Consider the following 16,979-nt stretch of genomic DNA (forward strand, 5'->3'; position numbering starts at 1 on the left):
GGCCACCAAGCTCCTGGGAAGCTTGCCGGGAAGAAGTCAGGGGAGGAGCGAAGCAGTCTTGCTTCATACCCAGCTTTTATGGGCTGCAGAGCCACGGACAGCAAGCCCAGGTGGGAGGGTGAGGCCACGTGGTCCCAAGGCTGTTTAGCTCTCCCATGGCTATCTCTGCATGGACTAGTCATCCAAATTCCCCCAGAGGCTATGCAAGGCCGGGGGGCCCATGACAGAAGGACAGCGACAGAGAGACGGAGAGATGGAGAGAATATGAATGACTTCTCCCAGCCAGAGAGCATAAGGAAATACTTGAGAAAAGTCTACTTCTACCCAGCATCCTCCCATGCGGTGGTCAATGCTGACTGTCGACTTGACAGCATCCAGCAAGCAACTATGAGGTTAACATTTAGGCATGTCTGTGAGCAAGTGTCTAGGCTGGGTTAATGGAGGCGGGAAGACACACCCTAAAAGTAGGCAAGTACTCCAGGGCCAGGGTCATACTGGACTGGATAAAAAAAAGAGAAAGCAAGCTGAGCACCACTATCCCTCCCACTCCCTCCCTTCCTCCCCCTCCATCCCCCTCCCTCCCTCCTTCCTTCCCTCCCTCCCTCTCTCCCTCAAACTGTGAGCAAAAAAAAAAAAAACACCCTTCCTCCCTTAAGTCACTTTTGTCAAGTATTTTGTCTCAACAATGACAAAAGTGACCAACCCACCCCCTGATTGCTGCAAGACCTTAAACAGGTCACCTAACTGTGATGGCAGACCCAGGCTGCCATCTACAACATGATGAAAAGTAGTGTCCTTTTCTCTTTTTCTAAATTGTTTTTTAATTTTCATTAGATTTACTCACTTTATTTTATGTATTGTCTGCACGTGTGTATGCACCGGGTGTGTGTGAGGTGCTTGCAGAAGTCAGAAAGGGAACTGAATCTGGAACTGCAGTTAAGGGTGGCTGTGGACCACCATGTGGGTCCTGGGAACCAGACCTGGGTCTGCTGCAAGAGCAGCAAGCACTCTTAGCCACTGAGCCATCTTCCCACCCGCCTCGACCCACTCTGAAAATGGAAGAACGCATTCCTCATAGAAAGTAATTCCTCATACCTTCAGAGCACTGAATGAAACAAAGTTTTCAGTGTGGTCCCTGGAGCAGCAAACTGTTACTCCTCCCTGAGAGAAATGCAAATTCAGCAGGCCCACCCCAAATGTCTCAATCAGAGAGCCATGGAACTCTCTCAGGCATTTCTAAGACACCGCTACCGACCAATCGAGCCGCCAGGATGACCCATGCACAGAGTTTCCTTAGCTTGGCGTCTAAAGCATAAGCGGCTAGGTTACTTCATGAAAGATGAGTAGGAATGGGTATCCCCAACCGAGGGAGCAGAGGGCCTGAAAGGGCAGGTCACAGTGGCGAGACCTACTTACAAGACACTGAAATGACCACAGACCGTGAGGTCTTCACTGCCAAGTTCACACTTGTATGTCATAGACAAAGCATGTTCACTTGTTTGTATGTTTTAGCAAGGTTACCTCTGGTTCCTTTTCCCTTGAGAGTTAAGACAGGGCCGTGCTATGCAGTCAGGCTGGCCTAGAACTTACTACACAGCCCAGGCTGGCGCGCCTCAACTCTCAAGGGCTGGAATTCAGATATGCGCCACATCTGGCAAACTGTAATTTTAAATCAAGAAACTGAAGCCCAAAGAGGGGAGTTGATTTACCTGAGGTCACACACAATGAGTCACAGAACTGGGGCTGGAAACCAGGTCACCACACCATCAGGCAGTGGTTTTGCTTGTCCCCTTGTCCAGCACAGCTCATCCTACAGGCAGGACAGGGAGACCAGGACAGCCAAGCTACATGTTAGAAGCATGATCACATTTGTGTGTCCCCAGTGCCAGAATTTATTGAAAACAGTAAGTTCACAAGCTGTGTCCATTTCATTGACTGCAGTTTACCAGGCAGTCCTGATTTGGTAACTGGCCCTTGGCAATCTCAGATTCTTTTATTCTCATTTTAATTATAGTTTGTATAGTTTAATGCATGTATCTGTCTATACAGGTATATATCTATGTATGTATATATGTGTGAGTGTTTGTGTGTGTGTGTGTGTGTGTGTGTGTTATAGAATATCTACAACAAGGAGTTAAAGCAGCCACAGAGTTCAAGGGATACTCCTGGAGTCAGAAGGCAGAACTACTGGACCAGAGACATCACTGCCAGAGGTTAGACAAGATATTAACAATACAAGTAGAGAGCTGCTGGAGGCTCACAGAGCCCAGACACAGGGTTGAGATGTGAGCCAGAGAGGCAGGCAGGCCAGTCTTGCCAGATGAGAAGATGGACAGTGGATGAATGAATAGTAATTCAAGCGCCCCAGCCAAACCGTGGAGACTCTTCTGAGAGCTATTGGTCCTTTGACACACAGCAGCAGCAGATGGTCACATGACAGGTCTGTGGGGATGTTACCATAGCTACATCACTTGTCCTTTTTGTGGGGTCCAGGTGAGGGTGCTGTGCCCTTTATTGATCTGGTGTTCTGTAAATCCCCCTGTCTGTTTTTCTGTTGCAGTTTTCATACACCAATGAGCTTATATGGTCCCAGTCTGATTTGATAAGCTAATAGAGGATGATTTTTCTCTTATAGGACTAAATTGTCTATCGGTCTCCGCCTCATGGGCGGTGCCAGACGGACGGTAGCGTCTACCGACCACTCTGCATGTTCAGTCAAAATGAAGATAACCACTGCTTTGTAAAATGGGGTCACCCAAGGCAAGGCACAACCTGGAAGCCACTGTTCTACAGTGTGCTGAGACTTGGATCTGGGTACAGCTTGACCTCCAGGCTGCAGAAGGCAGTCAGACCAGAGGGGGGTTGCTATTGTCCCAAGCCCTGCCAGGGGCTGAGGCAGCCTATCCTGCTGCTTGGATCTGTTCTGAATCTGGAGCCCCTCAGGCATGACGGGAAGTCCCACCCACAGGTACTGCCTGGCCTCCACGTCTCTACCACCACCCTCCCTACACTTTAACCCCTCAAGAGCTAATGGGGCTCCCTGCTCAAAGAGCTTGGATGCTGGCCTTGCAGCCAGCTTCTTTCTCCTTTATCAAGATCAGTATCTTTCCTGCTCCCACATGCCGACAAAAGTTTAAATGATGGATAATAGGGCCAGTGAGTTGGCTCAGCAGATAAAGGCACTTGCTGCCAAGCCTGAAAACCTGAGCTCAATGCCCCAAACCTACCTGGTAGAGGGAGAGAAGCGACTTGTACATGTTAATCCTCTTCCAGGTGCTAAGGCCCGCTCTCCCCACTCCCTCTTCCCGCTCCCTCCAACAAATAAATGTTTCGTATGTATTACTTATTTTAAAGGGGACAGTAAACCAAAGGACAGGTACCTTAATCCCTGCTAATCATAAGCAAATGGATGACGAGCGACTTAATGGTATCAGAATCAGACACCCCGAAGTCTTTACTATGCAGACTATAAGGCTCTCGCTTCCTCCAAGCCCTTTTCCAAAATTAACCCTCCACCCAGAGCTTTCTCAAAGTGTGTTCTGCGGGTTATCTGCATCACTTGGGCGTTTGTTTAAGGCGCAGATTCCTTAGCCCAGAGCCCAGTCCTGCGGAATTGCCTCCCTTGGACGGTGGAACCTGTGACTCGGAACACCAAGTTCCCCTAGAGGCTTCCATCCAGGGCTGAAGTAGATGTGCCCCGTAAGTGGGGAGAACTGAGGCGGACACAGAAGGACGTCCAGACCCAAGAATAAACTCCCTCTCCAGCACCCCATTCCTACACGGTCACCCCCACCTCACGGGGAGGACTGAAGGCGGAGGTCTACAGGGCGGAGACCCGGGCTGCCTTGATAGGGCGGGGCCGCACGGGGCGGGGTGTCGCTGGAACGGGCTGGACCGGCCGGAGGGGCTGCGTGCGGAGGCCGGGGGACAGCGGAGTACCCAGCAGCTGGGGCGGCGGGGACTCGGAGCCTCCGCGCGTCAAGGTAAACTTGTCTGTCCTGGCGGAGTTCTCCAGACCCTTGCATGCAATGTGGTCCGAGGACCGGGAGCCTCGAACCCGCGTCCTGGGCGGGGATAGGTGGGAATGGGGGACAAGGGTGGGAGAGCTTGGCACAAGGAACTCCACCACCACCACCACCCCTGCGCCCTCACCCCAGGACTCGGGACTCACATCCAGGACCGCGAGTGGAGAAAGTTCCAACCCGAAAGGGCAATTGATTTCCGAACCCGGTGGGATCCCCTCCGGGTTCTCCTCCTACGCCCTGTTCTGTCACCAAACCTGTTGCGGGGTACCTCGCGGCTCCCCCCACCCCACACAACAACAGCTGGAGGTCATGGCGCCAGCGGCTCCTGAATTTTTCACGCAGGGGCGAGCCGGGCACGCCGTTCCCATGGCACCAGAGCACTCGGGTTACAGCCAGGAGATCCCCGGAGCCCCTCGCCCTTGTGGGGAACCATTGCACCCCACAGTTCCTCTTCAAACTCGACCGGGGATTTCAGGCAGCGGGAATGAAACTTCCCAGAGCCCTCAACCCTCCTCAGTGTCCCCCTCCCCCGCCTCTCTCCCCGCACCGTCCCTAAACATGTGAAGACCAGTGGGGAAGGAGGAAGGGGTCGGTCCGATGCTTTCTGTGAGGAGGGTCTCAAATACTGAAGGGTAGGGACCGGTCTGGCGGGCAGGATGAATACACTATAGATGCTTTAGATGGCTCAACTTGCTACAGCCCTCTCTGCCTGTGTGTGTCATGGGGAAAGGGGTTATCTTCGGAACCTGGGAATCTGCTTCGGGTGTGCACATCTGTGAGTGTTCAGAGCCTATGCCCTCGACCCTTCTAGACCCGAAACCAGCAGCCCCGGAACCCAAGGAGCTGAAGAGTTTCTTCCCAGTTGAACCTGAGAGGGCTCTGGAGGAAATTATTTCCACCGTTTATCAGGCCCTAAGAAGGGACTCCGGGCTACGGGTTACAGACTTACTGTCCAGCCCACTTCATTTGGAAGGAAGGAAGAAACCAGGGAAGCTAGAGATTTCCTCACAGAGGATGACTCTTAACACCCAGAAGGAAGCAAAGACCACTCTGCGACGTCGAGCCAGCACGCCACTACCCTTGTCGTCCAGGGGCCACCAGCCTGGCCGCCTGTGCACTGCACCCCCTGCACCAACCCAGCATCCCCGACTGGGTCAGTCAGTCTCCCTCAACCCTCCCGTCCGGAAACCCTCCCCTGCCCAGGATGGGTGGTCCTCTGAATCCAGCGACTCCGAAGGCTCTTGGGAGGCACTCTACCGGGTGGTGCTTCTTGGAGACCCTGGTGTTGGGAAGACTAGCCTGGCCAGCCTCTTCGCAGAGAAACAAGACCGAGACCTTCCCGAGCAGCTGGGAGGTAGGCGCCCCACGGGGACAAGCCAGGCTGTGGCCATGGGATTGAAAAGCCTGTTGCCAGGAGCACAGGATTGCAGAGAGTAGATGTGCAGGTCAATCGCTGTTCAACTCACAAGGGCATCGTTCATTCATGCCACGAAGTAAATGGTGCAGGGCACAATCTAGGCAGGGCCAAGAGGAGGGATATTGGATGAAAGGTTCATGAATTGCCTCCATGTCCTAAGGGGAGAAAACCAGAAACTATGGGTGCCAAGAAATGATGGGCTTTCACCCAGCTTAGACACTCCCAGCCCCAAGTCTCCCCTGACTCTCAACCCCTATCCCCTCCCATCCATCAGCCACAGAGACCTACAACAAAACTAGCATTCTTCCCAAATGGAGGCTTCCAGACCTCCAGTTCTGTGCTCTGGATTGCTTTACCCGCCCCCTCCCCCCAATGCATTCAGCACACAGGGCCAGGCGCTGCAAGACCATGGGCCCCAGGACAGTCAGATACACAGCACCAGGACAGGTGCCATGAAGATAGGCCTCTGCAGAACTGGCTTTGAGGATACAGGGTATATCGTGAAGGAGTGGCTAAACACAGAGAAGAGATGGAGACCCTCTGGCCAGGCCTGTTCTCCAGTGTTGACTCTCCTGGGCATCCTGTACATGTGTCACAGGTGGGGAGACTGGGGCCCAAAATAACATGATCTGCCTAAAGGCACACTAAGGGAGAGTCAAAGCAGGTTGGGGAGGGTTCCCAGGCCACCCCTCCAGCCCACAGTCACTCAGCTAAGACCCAGCTTCTAGCAACTTCCTGTTATGTGCCAAGTAACATTCTGACACATGGACACCTAGTAGAGCTGTGACCACCGGACGGACAGGATCCCTTACCCCAGGAAAATGTCAAAGAGTGACTGACGAGAGAAAGGGAGGTGAGGGAAGGCTGCCTCTAGTGGCCTCCTCCACACTCAGATTCGACTCTCTCACTTGATTGCAGGTGTGTACGAGAGAACGCTGTCGGTGGACGGAGAGGACACCACTCTGGTGGTCATGGACACCTGGGAGGCTGAGAAACTGGTAGGGCATTTTAAGCATGTTAGGGGAGGGGAGCTAAAATTAATATTAGACCCCTGTCTCCTTCTAGGGCACACAGAGCAGGACCTAGGGCAGGGGCCTGCCTCAGCAACCCTCCCTCAGACCTGTAGCTTTCTCAAGGGCAGAACCTTGAAGCCCTGACCTCTGCCCTCACTGCATCGATTCCCCTCCCAGCAGACATCCCAGAATGCACTTCTCCTTCGCATGCTACTCATCTTTATGGGCCTCCCACATTTGGAAACACAAAACAAAGCATAAAACACTGGATTTGGCCCCCAAATGCCTAAGGGTGACACACACCCCTTCCTTTTCCTCACTAGCTGTGTAGCTTTGTGCGGTTAATGTCCTGACCCTGATTTTTAATCTTCTCATCTGGTAAATGGGTCAAGCATTCCTGCCTTATCAGGTACTTTTATACGCTACTGCTGTCTGTGTACAAAAGTTTCTGGGGATCAAACCCAGGGCCACGGGCCAGCTCTGAATGTGTCTCACCACAGAGCAAATTGTACCCCTAGCCACAGCAGCATCGGCTGATTGTTAAAGCCCAGTGCAGCTGTGAAGGAGTCACCGAGCTTAGAACAGGAAGAGAGCAGTAGCTAAGTAGGACAGGGGAGATGTCTGGGGTGACCATGACAGCTACGGAGGTAGTGAAAAAGGAAAACCAGGGGTCACCCTCCCCTGCCCCCTTCCAGAACAGGCATGCAATGGGCCTCTTTCCTTTCATTACACAGGTATATATACTTATTGTAGGAGTTTGATATATTAATTGAAGATGAGCTGGGGATATAGCTCCGTTAGCAGAGCGTGTGCTGGCATGCTCTGAATTGCAAGGCTCTGAGTCAGAACCCCAGTACTGCACAGACTAGCTATGAGAGTACACGCTTGCGACCCCAGTAGCTAAAGGCAAAAGGATGCAGAAGTTTAAAGCCATCCTCGACTACATGGTGAGTTCAAGGCTAGCCTGGGCTACATGAGATTCTGTCTCAAAGAGTTGGGGAGAGACTATCAGTGCAGATATTATCTCTGTTAAGGGATTCAACCAACAGAACCCATCGTCTTGTACCTGCTTGCCATGTGCCAAATATTATGTTCACATCTAAGGATACAAGGGCACCTAGTGGGCACAGGAAACATGGAGGAGAGACTAGTTATGCCATCTTTTCCCTGAACTTAAGCCCCATAAATGAAGGTTAGAATACAGTGTTAGGCCAGGCCTGGTGGCATAAGCCTTTAACCCCAGCCCTTGGCAAGTGGATCTCTGTGAGTTTGAGGGGCCAACCTGGGCTACATAGTGAGTTCCAGGACAACTGGGGCCGTGTAGAGAGACCCTGTTTCAAAAATAAATAAATAATAAGCAGCATTCAGTGGCTGACAGTGCTGCTGGTAGAACCTGAGAACAAGGAGGCTATGTGGACAGATCTGTTTATTCTTTTAGATGAGGCCTCATGATGTGCCATCATTGTTTTAGATTTTTATTGTATGGGGGAAGGGGGTACAAGCTCATGTAGAAGTCAGAAGACAACTGAATGTTCCAGAACTGCTGGAATCAGTCCTCTCTTTTTACCATGTGGGTCTGGGAACCGAACTTGGATCATCAGGCTTGGCAGCGGGCACCTTTACCTACTGAGCCATCTCACCAGCCCCAGCGCTGCAATCACAGGCATGTGTCACCGTGTCTGGCTTGACTAATTCCCTTTAACAAGTAGAGAAGAAGGCCTAGGTGAGAGTGATCCCAACAATGATCCCAAGACAGCAACCGGGGTTTCTGAGCACCCTCTCGGCCGATGATGGAAATCAATGGACACACATTATAATGTGCAGTTAAAGCTATCCAGCCACAAAAAAAAAAAAAAGAAAAAAAAGAAAAAAAAAAAAGAAAAAGCTATCCAGCCACTCTTCTTCCCTTCTGTCAGCGGAGAAGCCGATGCTCAGAGGGGCTATGTCCAAAGCTGTCCGAGAGCAGGTAAACCATGCCCAGATCTACAAACTCCACAGCTTATTGGGGTGATCATGTCCCCAACTGCCCTGGGAACATCACTTAATGGACCTTCAGCTTAAGTCTTAGGTTGGTGTTCTTAGTTATGCATGTCAATCAGAGAGAGAGAGAGACACTGCAGGATGTGTCATGGCTTCCTCTACCGCAGGGTGAAACCGTCTCCGATGGACTAAACTCCAAATCACCTTGCCGAAGCCTCTTTTATTGTTACACAAAGGGCATGTTTAGCCAGGCAATTTCTGCATTCCCAAACCTCTGATCTAGGAGTTGTGTGAAGGAATTGTTACCTAAGCAGTCCTCAGCCACACAGGACTTCCTGGTTTGCCAGGTATGCCTCGGGACTAAGTTATGCAAAGGCTCTGGAATCCTTTAGGAAAAGCTCCTCCATAAACCTCAGATAACAATCGCTACTTACAAAAGGCTACTCAAAGCCTAGGTGCCACCACTCCGGAATGCATGGCAGACACCATGGCTGTTTCCCCATTACCGTCTACTCGCTCGGGGTCTCTAGTGGGCCAGGAGGCCTGAAGACCCTGGTGAAGGAGGCAGATGCGGTTCAAGCCTCACCAAGCTCTAGGACCACTATGAGAATGAACTGCTTTGTGAATGCAGTCGAACGCTACAGAGTAGTCAGTGAGTTAGGCAGACCGATCAAAAGCTAGGCATGGGGCCTGCAAGATGGCAAAGCTGAGCAAAGGTGTCTGTCGCCAAGCCTGACAGCCAGAGACTTACCCCACACCGTAGAAGGAGAAAATCAACTCTGGAAAGTTGACCTCTGACCTCAGCGCTGCGCATAGGTTTTGGGGTTTTGTCGGGGAAGGGTTTTGAGAATTTTTTTTGTAACATGGGTTCTGCGAGTCAAGTTCAATCAAGCTCAGATCCTCATGGGTGTGCAGCAAGCTCTTTACCCAGCGAGCCTTCCTCTAGCTCCTGAGATTCCACTTCTGTCTGACTCTACTCAAAGGTTATTCGGCCTGAGAAACCACCAGGGCAGATGTCGAGCATGCGCCCCTCACCCACCGAGGACCTGCCACTTCTCTGCTCACCTTCCTCCCTTTCTACACACTCAGCCTTCCCCTCCTCAGCCATTAAGACTCTCCCCTTCTCCTAGACAGCCTTCTTCCCTGCTGGATCCGTCCCTCCTTTCAAACCCTGTCCACCGGCTCACTGGGGCGCTCCCCCATACTCTGCAGACTTCCCCTGACACCCCATACCACCTCTCCATCCTCTGTCACTTTTGTAGGCCCTCCCCACTCTACACTTTCCCTCCCCATCCCATAACCACCTTCCAGAACATGAGCCTTTAGGACAAGAACCAGACCTCATTAAAGGCCTGAAATCTACCATCCCGGAGCTCACGCTGGCTTTGTTATTCCACTTCTTTCCTTCCCTTGGTAAAGTGAAAGAGCTCTGCTTCTTAAGTGTCCCTTCCCATTCCCATCCTCTTATGTTCTCACCCCTCACAGGTGACCTTTCAGCTCTCCAAAACTGTACTGAGAAAAGTCTCCCTGAATTCAGTCTTCTGTTCTCTCACTGTCTCTGTGCATGTCTCTCTCTCTCTCTCTCTCTCTCTCTCTCTCTCTCTCTCTCACACACACACACACACACACACACACACACACTTTATTCTATAACCAGCGTGTGTGAGTGTGTATGAGTGCGGATACAGGCTTGCCATGTACCTGCAGGTGTGGGGTCAGAGGGCAGCTGCAGGAGTTGGTTCTCTCCTCCCACTGTGGGACCCAGGAATCACATCCAGGCTTCCCACTGCCTGCACTTTTACCCACTGAGCCTTCTCAATGACCCAGGGCTGAGGCAGGAGAATTGCTTCAAGATTAAAACCACTCTTCGATGCAGGGTGAGCCCTTGTCAAAAAGAAGAAGAAGAAGAAGAAGAAGAAGAAGAAGAAGAAGAAGAAGAAGAAGAAGAAGAAGAAGAAGAAGAAGAAGAAGAAGAAGAAGAAGAAGAAGNGAAGAAGAAGAAGAAGAAGAAGAAGAAGAAGAAGAAGAAGAAGAAGAAGAAGAAGAAGAAGAAGAAGAAGAAGAAGAAGAAGAAGAAGAAGAAGAAAAGGTGAAAGATGGGATGGAGGAAGGAGGAAGAGAAAGGCGAGGAGGCTGAACAGGCAAAGCTAGACCTTTATTTGCAGGACAGAGCCCCGCCCTCGCACCCCCACCCCCCTCCCCCAGGAAGGAAATGAGGAAGCATCCATCAGCTTTTTGAAGAAACTGAGACTCAGAGAATCAATGGTTTTCCCAGGGGGCATTATGATAGAATTTGTCCCCCAAAACCATCCCAGGTAGAACCTCTCCTACTCTGCCCTTTAGACCAACAGAGCCTCTTTCCCAGGGCTAGGCACACTCTGAGGATGGGCCTGGGGTCCCTCCCCCGCAGGATGAAAGCTGGCGCCAGGAGTCATGCCTGCAGGCGGGCAGCGCCTACGTCATCGTGTACTCCATAGCGGATCGCAGCAGCTTTGAGAGCGCCTCGGAGCTCCGAATCCAGCTGAGGCGCACGCATCAGGCCAACCACGTGCCCATAATCCTGGTGGGCAACAAAGCCGACCTGGCCCGCTGCCGGGAAGTCTCAGTAGAAGGTGAGTCCTTTATCACATCCTCTCTCCTTCAGCCTGACTGCCCCTCCTCCAGTGCTCGCCTCAGAGGTCTGTGCCCTCCAGCCTAGCCTGTCCTACAACGAACAACTTACTTGTCCTGTCCTCTCTCACCTCCCAAATCGGCATCCAGGTCCCACAGAGCCCTTCTCTTCGTTCCAGATCCCAAGCCTCTGTCCTGTCCTGGCATTGTCACTTTGTCCAGACCCGTCCTTATTCAATCATTCTAACCCTATTTAATCACCCCTCCTTGACAGCTAACAGATTTCCAGAACCACAGCTTACCTTGTGACCTTCGCTTAAAATTCCCCCGTATCAGCCCCATGGCTGATAATCAGAGGCGCTCTGCCCACCTCCAGTGACTACCAGCTTCTCTCAAAGGCTGAAATGGCCATTGGTGGCTCCAGTATAAATTGGGGAGATTATAAACTCAAGCTTTATACGAAACAGTTAGTGTGTTGGCCAGGAACTACAAACCAAAACTTTTAAAATTAGGTATAAATTATATTTACAGTGGGCGATGAATATTTTAATAAGTTTCATATTTCTAGTGGGACCCGTACTTGTCTTAAAATGGCCCTACTTACGAGGGCAAATCTTCCCAGCCTTATTCTTCTAAATATCAGTCCCTACACTGAGCCTATGATTTGCCCCTGGGTCCCCTGACTCCTGAACTAAGTAGGCACGGAGGAAACTGCTTCCTGCGTCTGAACACACCTCTTCCCACCTTTATCTCTGCCATCTGCCTCTGGCTCTGCCCGGTCAGAGGGCCGCGCCTGCGCCGTGGTGTTCGACTGCAAGTTCATTGAGACTTCGGCCACTCTGCAGCACAATGTGACAGAGCTCTTCGAGGGCGTGGTGCGCCAACTGCGCCTGCGCCGCCAGGACAATGCGGCCCTGGAGACACCTTCACCTCGACGACGGGCCAGCTTGGGCCAGCGCGCCCGCCGCTTCCTGGCACGCCTGACAGCACGCAGCGCACGACGCCGGGCACTCAAAGCCCGCTCCAAGTCCTGCCACAACTTGGCTGTGCTCTGAGGCCAGCGCATCTCTGGGGTGATGGGACACTATGGTGCCACTGAGGAGAAAAGGTGCGTTGTTGGAGTCCTCTTGGTCGACCTTGCCTGTTGCCAGAATGGCAATAGCATCGCCAGGAGCCAGTGATTTGGGGATGTTTCCTGCCGGGCGAAGAGATAAATAGGCAGACTATGGGGCTATAAACCCAAGCTAGGCACAAGGTTTTTTGTTTTTGTTTTTCTTTTTTTACAGGGTGGGTGTCCTTTTGTAAATAAAAAAATAAAAAAATTTAAAAAGTAAAATAAAATCTTTCTTGTCCCTGGGCTGCGACCAACTCTCAGAATGTACCACAATAAGCCGGCCCAGGATGTCCTGTCTGATGTGTGGAGGTCTCTCCGTGGGCTCTTCCAGGCATCTCCACTCTCTCCCCAGACATCTAACTTGACTGTAGACTGGCTTGGCCTGCTGGCCCAGATGTCTTGGACAATCAATAAAGTCAGTGAATTAATTATAGGCTCAGGCCCTCCTCCCAACTGCCGGATTTAGTTTCTACCCCAAGGCCTTTGAGGGAGACACACAGTGGATCACATTCCCAACACAATGCTGAATGACCTCCTATTTCCTTCTTAACTCATTTATTTTAGATTCTAGAACCACAAAAATGTCTAGACTGGCACTGTAAGAGCTGCTGATTGTGTGAGCTGACCATGCCAAGGTATCAATCTGTCATGTACGCTAGGGCGTCCTACCACGGAGCCGAACACCCAGCCCCTGTTATTTTCATGCATGTGTGTGTTGTGTCTGTGCAACACTGGAGAGTGTGGCCCCTAACCTCCTCTGGCTGCTTAGGAAAAGGGGGTTCAGAGAGGGAAAGCAGGAGCCCATAATCACACAGCTCTTCTAAGTGAGGCCACCTAGATCCCAGGTCCCTTGAGCCCCTGGCCACAGTTCTCCTCAGGAGGCAGTGGGGTGAATAACTCAGTAATAAAGAGCCAAGGAGAAGTCCCGAGTTCCATCCCCAAAACTCAAGCAAAAAGCCAGCATGGCACTACAATACTATAATCCAGCACCTAAGAGGCAGGAACTAGTGGATCCCTGGAACTCACTGGCCAGCCAGCCTGCCTTATTTGGTGAGCTCAAGGCCAGTCATGCTTTGTCTCTGGGGGAAAAAAAAAAAAAACAGACAGTAGGCAGATGACCTCTGGCCTACACACACATAGAGTGACAGGAGGTAGAGGTGTGACTGAAGGGTCATAAGTTTGATTCTAGCACTGCAAGGGGGTTCAGAGTAAAGGTACTATGTTGGAATAGCGGTACATGCCCGTAGTCCAGAACTCAGTGAATTGAGGCAGATGAATTGAGGCAGTCTAGCAGAAAAGGGAGGTGGAAGTTAGATAAATACCCATAATGCAGAAGGAATGCAGATGCAAGAGGATCCCCCTGAAACTTCAAAATCAACCTGGTCCACAAAGCGAGTTCAAGTTCCAAGCCGGCGAGGTCTATGTAGCCAGCTGCTATCTCAAAACCGAGGGAGGACACCAATTTCCTAACACAATTTTGCATATAATCTGAGGGGGCCGGGCAAGAATTCCGTGGAACTCAGTCCATTAATCCCAGGATGGACACTAATTTAGTTCAGTGCATTCATCTTCCAAATGTGGAAAGTGAAGCCCTGAGACAGGCAGAGAGTACTCCAGAGTCATCCAGCCAGTGAGTTCTGGGCTCTCCCTCAGGACCCAGCCCCCTCCTCTGACCTCCCTTGGCTGTGAGGGATGAGGGACACAGTGAGGCTTCCCGCCTGGCTGAGGACCCAGCTGGGTGTAGGGGTCGGGTCAGGAGTTTCCATCTCGGGGAGGATGGGGGAGGAGGGACTGTCACAACTTTGAGAAGAGAACAAGATGCAAACTGTTTAGACCATCCTGCCTCAGACTTCTGACACCCCTGCCTCCAACCAGCTGCCCCCCACCAGACTCCTGGACCCTACACAGAAGTCACCCGTGAACCAGTGCAAAGGATGAGGCACAGAAAAATCATACTTTGAGGTGCCCAGTTCTCCGATGCTCACCGCCTACTCACTGGTCACCAGTTATGCCCAGGAAGCAGAGGAGGGTCTCCCCGCCCCCGAAGTCGTCTCCGGCCTGCGGTTGAGAATGGGGGTGGGAGGCTGTAACTGTGGAAAGTTGGCAGAGGCCACCGGCAGCAGCCGGGAGAGTGGAAAAAATGATATCAAACCCGGAAAAATGCAGGCCGGATGGAGGGCTGGGTGCGAGGGAGGGGGAGGGGAAAACAGCTGCCTGGACGGAGAACCAAGAGAGGAGGCCAACCAGAGTTTCCCAGCGGGCCTTGAGAACCATGAACGAGCGCTGTCCTTCCCTTCGTTCTTGCGCCACGGGTTTTATTGAGGGACTACTATGTGCCAAGGCTGAGAACCAGGCCCTGGGGAGACATTGCTGGCTGCCTGAAGCTCACCCCAGATGGTGGGAAGGTACGTTAGAGAACAGGGATTAAGGGGTCATCAGGGAGGGCTCCTCAATTCACCCATGAGGAAGGTGAAGCCAGAAAGAGGAGAGGTCTTCCACCAGGCCACTCAGAATGAAAAGGAAGCCAGGATAGGAAATGTGGCTATGTGGACAGGCGAGCACATGCAGCCAGGGGTCAACATTTGAACTCTGTTCCCTCCCCTTTCTCTGTGCCTCATTTCCCCTCCCCACTATAAAATAAGATTCGTGGCAATTCCCTGCCCCAAACCTGACTCGAGGATTAATTGCTTTAAGACATATCCAACGGGACTAGGGAGAGGGCTCAGTGCTGCTCAGGGTCAAAGACACAAGTTCCGTCAGAGCCCATGCAAACAGCCAGGTACCATGTCACAGGCTTGTGATCTCAACATGGGGGAGACAGAGATGCAGATTCCTGACCCTTGATGGACCATCATCTTGGCTTACTCTGTGAGCTGTAGGTTCCAGTGAGAGACCCTGTCTCAAAACTACAAGGTGAGCCCAGGTGCTGTACACCTTCAGTCCCAGCACTGGGGAGGAGGCCAGCCTGGTCAATACAGCACGTTCTGGGACAGCCAGGGCTACACAAAGAGAGCCCATCTTGAAAAAACAAAACAAACAAACAAACAAAAAACAGTGGAATGGATGCCTGCAGAGGCCCAGTACCTGAGGCTGGCTTGTAATCTCCACACAGCCATGCTATTGCATTTTAAGACCTTGGAGAAGTCCAGTGTTGAGCAGAAGTGAGTCTAAACTGAAGATTTGCCTGGAAATTTCTGCCTGGATATGCCACTGGAGAACTTTAGGAAATTTTTATTTCTTCCTTAGGCATCAGTTTCCCTGTCTGCAAAAGAAAGGGACTGAATCCGAGCCTGTGTCATATCTATGTGTTCTCATGTTTCATTGTCTGTTGTTCTCAGCCCAAGCAATGGAGGCTCACTAGGGTGAGGTTACATGCTGTTCTGTCTCCAGCACCAGCGGCTGTAACAGTGGCTGCTTTCTACAGACAGACACTCACCGACCTGTAAAATCCCCTTCCGGGACAGACAGTAAGGCAAAGGACAGTCAGGCAAAGCTGGGACAGCATGTAAGAAAACCACAGTGCACCACCTACCATAGCAGGTCTTCCCCACAGAAACAAACAAGATGGCTAACTCTGAAGTCTTCCTGTGTGTCGGGTCAGGCCCTGTGCCTTGGTACCTGTTTTCTCATTTCCCCACCCTCTCCTCAGTAGATGCTTTTACAGATGAACATGCTGAAGCTAAAAGAAAGCTAAGAAATAGACCCTAGGCCAGTTCGACTCAGCCACTGTCAAGAGGCATCCTGGAGGGGCTGCCTTAATTATATGACCGATGAAACTAAAGATGGGGAGAGGAGAGGGTCCGAGTTCAAGATGCTATGATAGTAACAGCAGGTGCTACTTTTGCTGTGGGTCCTCCAGTCCCTGAGGATAGGAGTAGACATTGAACTGGGGGGTTGGAAGCCCTGTGGGTTAGTAAGGTGAATAAACCACACGGTGGGCGGGGGGGGGGGGAGAACCAGAGTCAGTAGGCAGATCAACTTCACTTAGGGTAATTGGAGGCTTCTAAAGTTTTGGGGGACTGAGGGCAGGGACATCCAGGATGGGCAATCATTGGCTGGGGACTTAGGGTACCTGGAGGGCCTCATTAGCACAGGAAAGCCTTTTAGGAATCTTAGATGCTGGCCGAACAGGTTCCCACATTTTGCTAAGTGCAAGAGGTACTGTGTTCTAGGTGCTTTCTGCAGGAAACGTGTTAAGTCCTCCAAACTGGTGATGTCATCACCATGCCAGTTTTTAAAATGTATTTATTTATTTACTTTATATCCTGATTACAGCTTCCCCTCCCTCCTCTCCTTTCAGTCCCTCCCTCTCCCCTCCCTTCCTGCTGTTCCTCCTCCCTTTCTCCTCCTCCAAGGGGAGGTCTCCCACGGGTATCAACCCACCTTGGCATATCGAGTTGCAATAGGACTAGGTGCATCTTCTCCTTTTGAGCCTAAACAAGGCAGTTCAGTTAGGGGAAAGGGGTTTAAAGGCAGACAACAAAGTCGGAGAAAGCCCTGCTCCAGTTATTATGGGTCCCACAGGAAGAGCAAGCTACACATCTGTTCCATATGTCTAGGGGGCCTAGGTGGGTCCTATGCATGTTCTTTGGTTGGTGGTTCCATCTCTGTGAGCCCCTGTGGGTCCGGGTTAGTTGATTCCATGGGTTTTCTTGTGATGGCCTTGATCCCTCTGGCCACCATGCCAGTTTTAAGGTGAAGAACTTGTAGCCCAGAGAGGCTCAGTAACCCAGCCGAGGTTGTACAGTTAGCAAATAGCACCAGAATCCAAACTAGCAAAGTCTTGTTTCACAGTGGCTGGAGCTCATTTGCATGCCACT

General features: G+C 51.5%; 1 protein-coding gene across 2 annotated transcripts; it reads left to right on the forward strand.

Annotated features, from left to right (window-relative positions):
- The first annotated feature begins 3,926 nt into the window (after positions 1-3,926).
- On the forward strand, positions 3,927-15,439 carry Rem1 (RRAD and GEM like GTPase 1). Of its 2 annotated transcripts, XM_021194541.2 has the most exons (5): positions 3,927-3,983; positions 4,837-5,379; positions 6,361-6,440; positions 10,846-11,047; positions 11,829-15,439. In XM_021194541.2, exons 2-5 carry the CDS (start codon positions 5,040-5,042, stop codon positions 12,098-12,100), a joined length of 894 nt encoding a protein of 297 aa, XP_021050200.1. In that variant the 5' UTR covers positions 3,927-3,983; positions 4,837-5,039; the 3' UTR covers positions 12,101-15,439. The 2 variants fall into 2 exon arrangements, with proteins under 2 accessions (XP_021050200.1, XP_029392308.1); XM_029536448.1 differs by lacking the exon at positions 3,927-3,983 and having other exon boundaries at positions 4,650-5,379.
- The last annotated feature ends 1,540 nt before the right edge of the window (positions 15,440-16,979 follow it).

The sequence above is a fragment of the Mus pahari genome, chromosome 3 (genome assembly GCF_900095145.1).
Source record: "Mus pahari chromosome 3, PAHARI_EIJ_v1.1, whole genome shotgun sequence".
Taxonomy (NCBI): domain Eukaryota; kingdom Metazoa; phylum Chordata; class Mammalia; order Rodentia; family Muridae; genus Mus; species Mus pahari.

What these genes read in the sequence shown, in the direction of transcription:
- Rem1 (XM_029536448.1), top strand. Translation starts at nt 4,746, where the DNA reads ATGGGGAAAGGGGTTATCTTCGGAACCTGGGAATCTGCTTCGGGTGTG. An exon ending in CCTTCCCGAGCAGCTGGGAG is followed by an intron (nt 5,380 to 6,360) that starts GTAGGCGCCCCA and finishes ACTTGATTGCAG; the next exon opens with GTGTGTACGAGAGAACGCTG. An exon ending in CCTGGGAGGCTGAGAAACTG is followed by an intron (nt 6,441 to 10,845) that starts GTAGGGCATTTT and finishes CCTCCCCCGCAG; the next exon opens with GATGAAAGCTGGCGCCAGGA.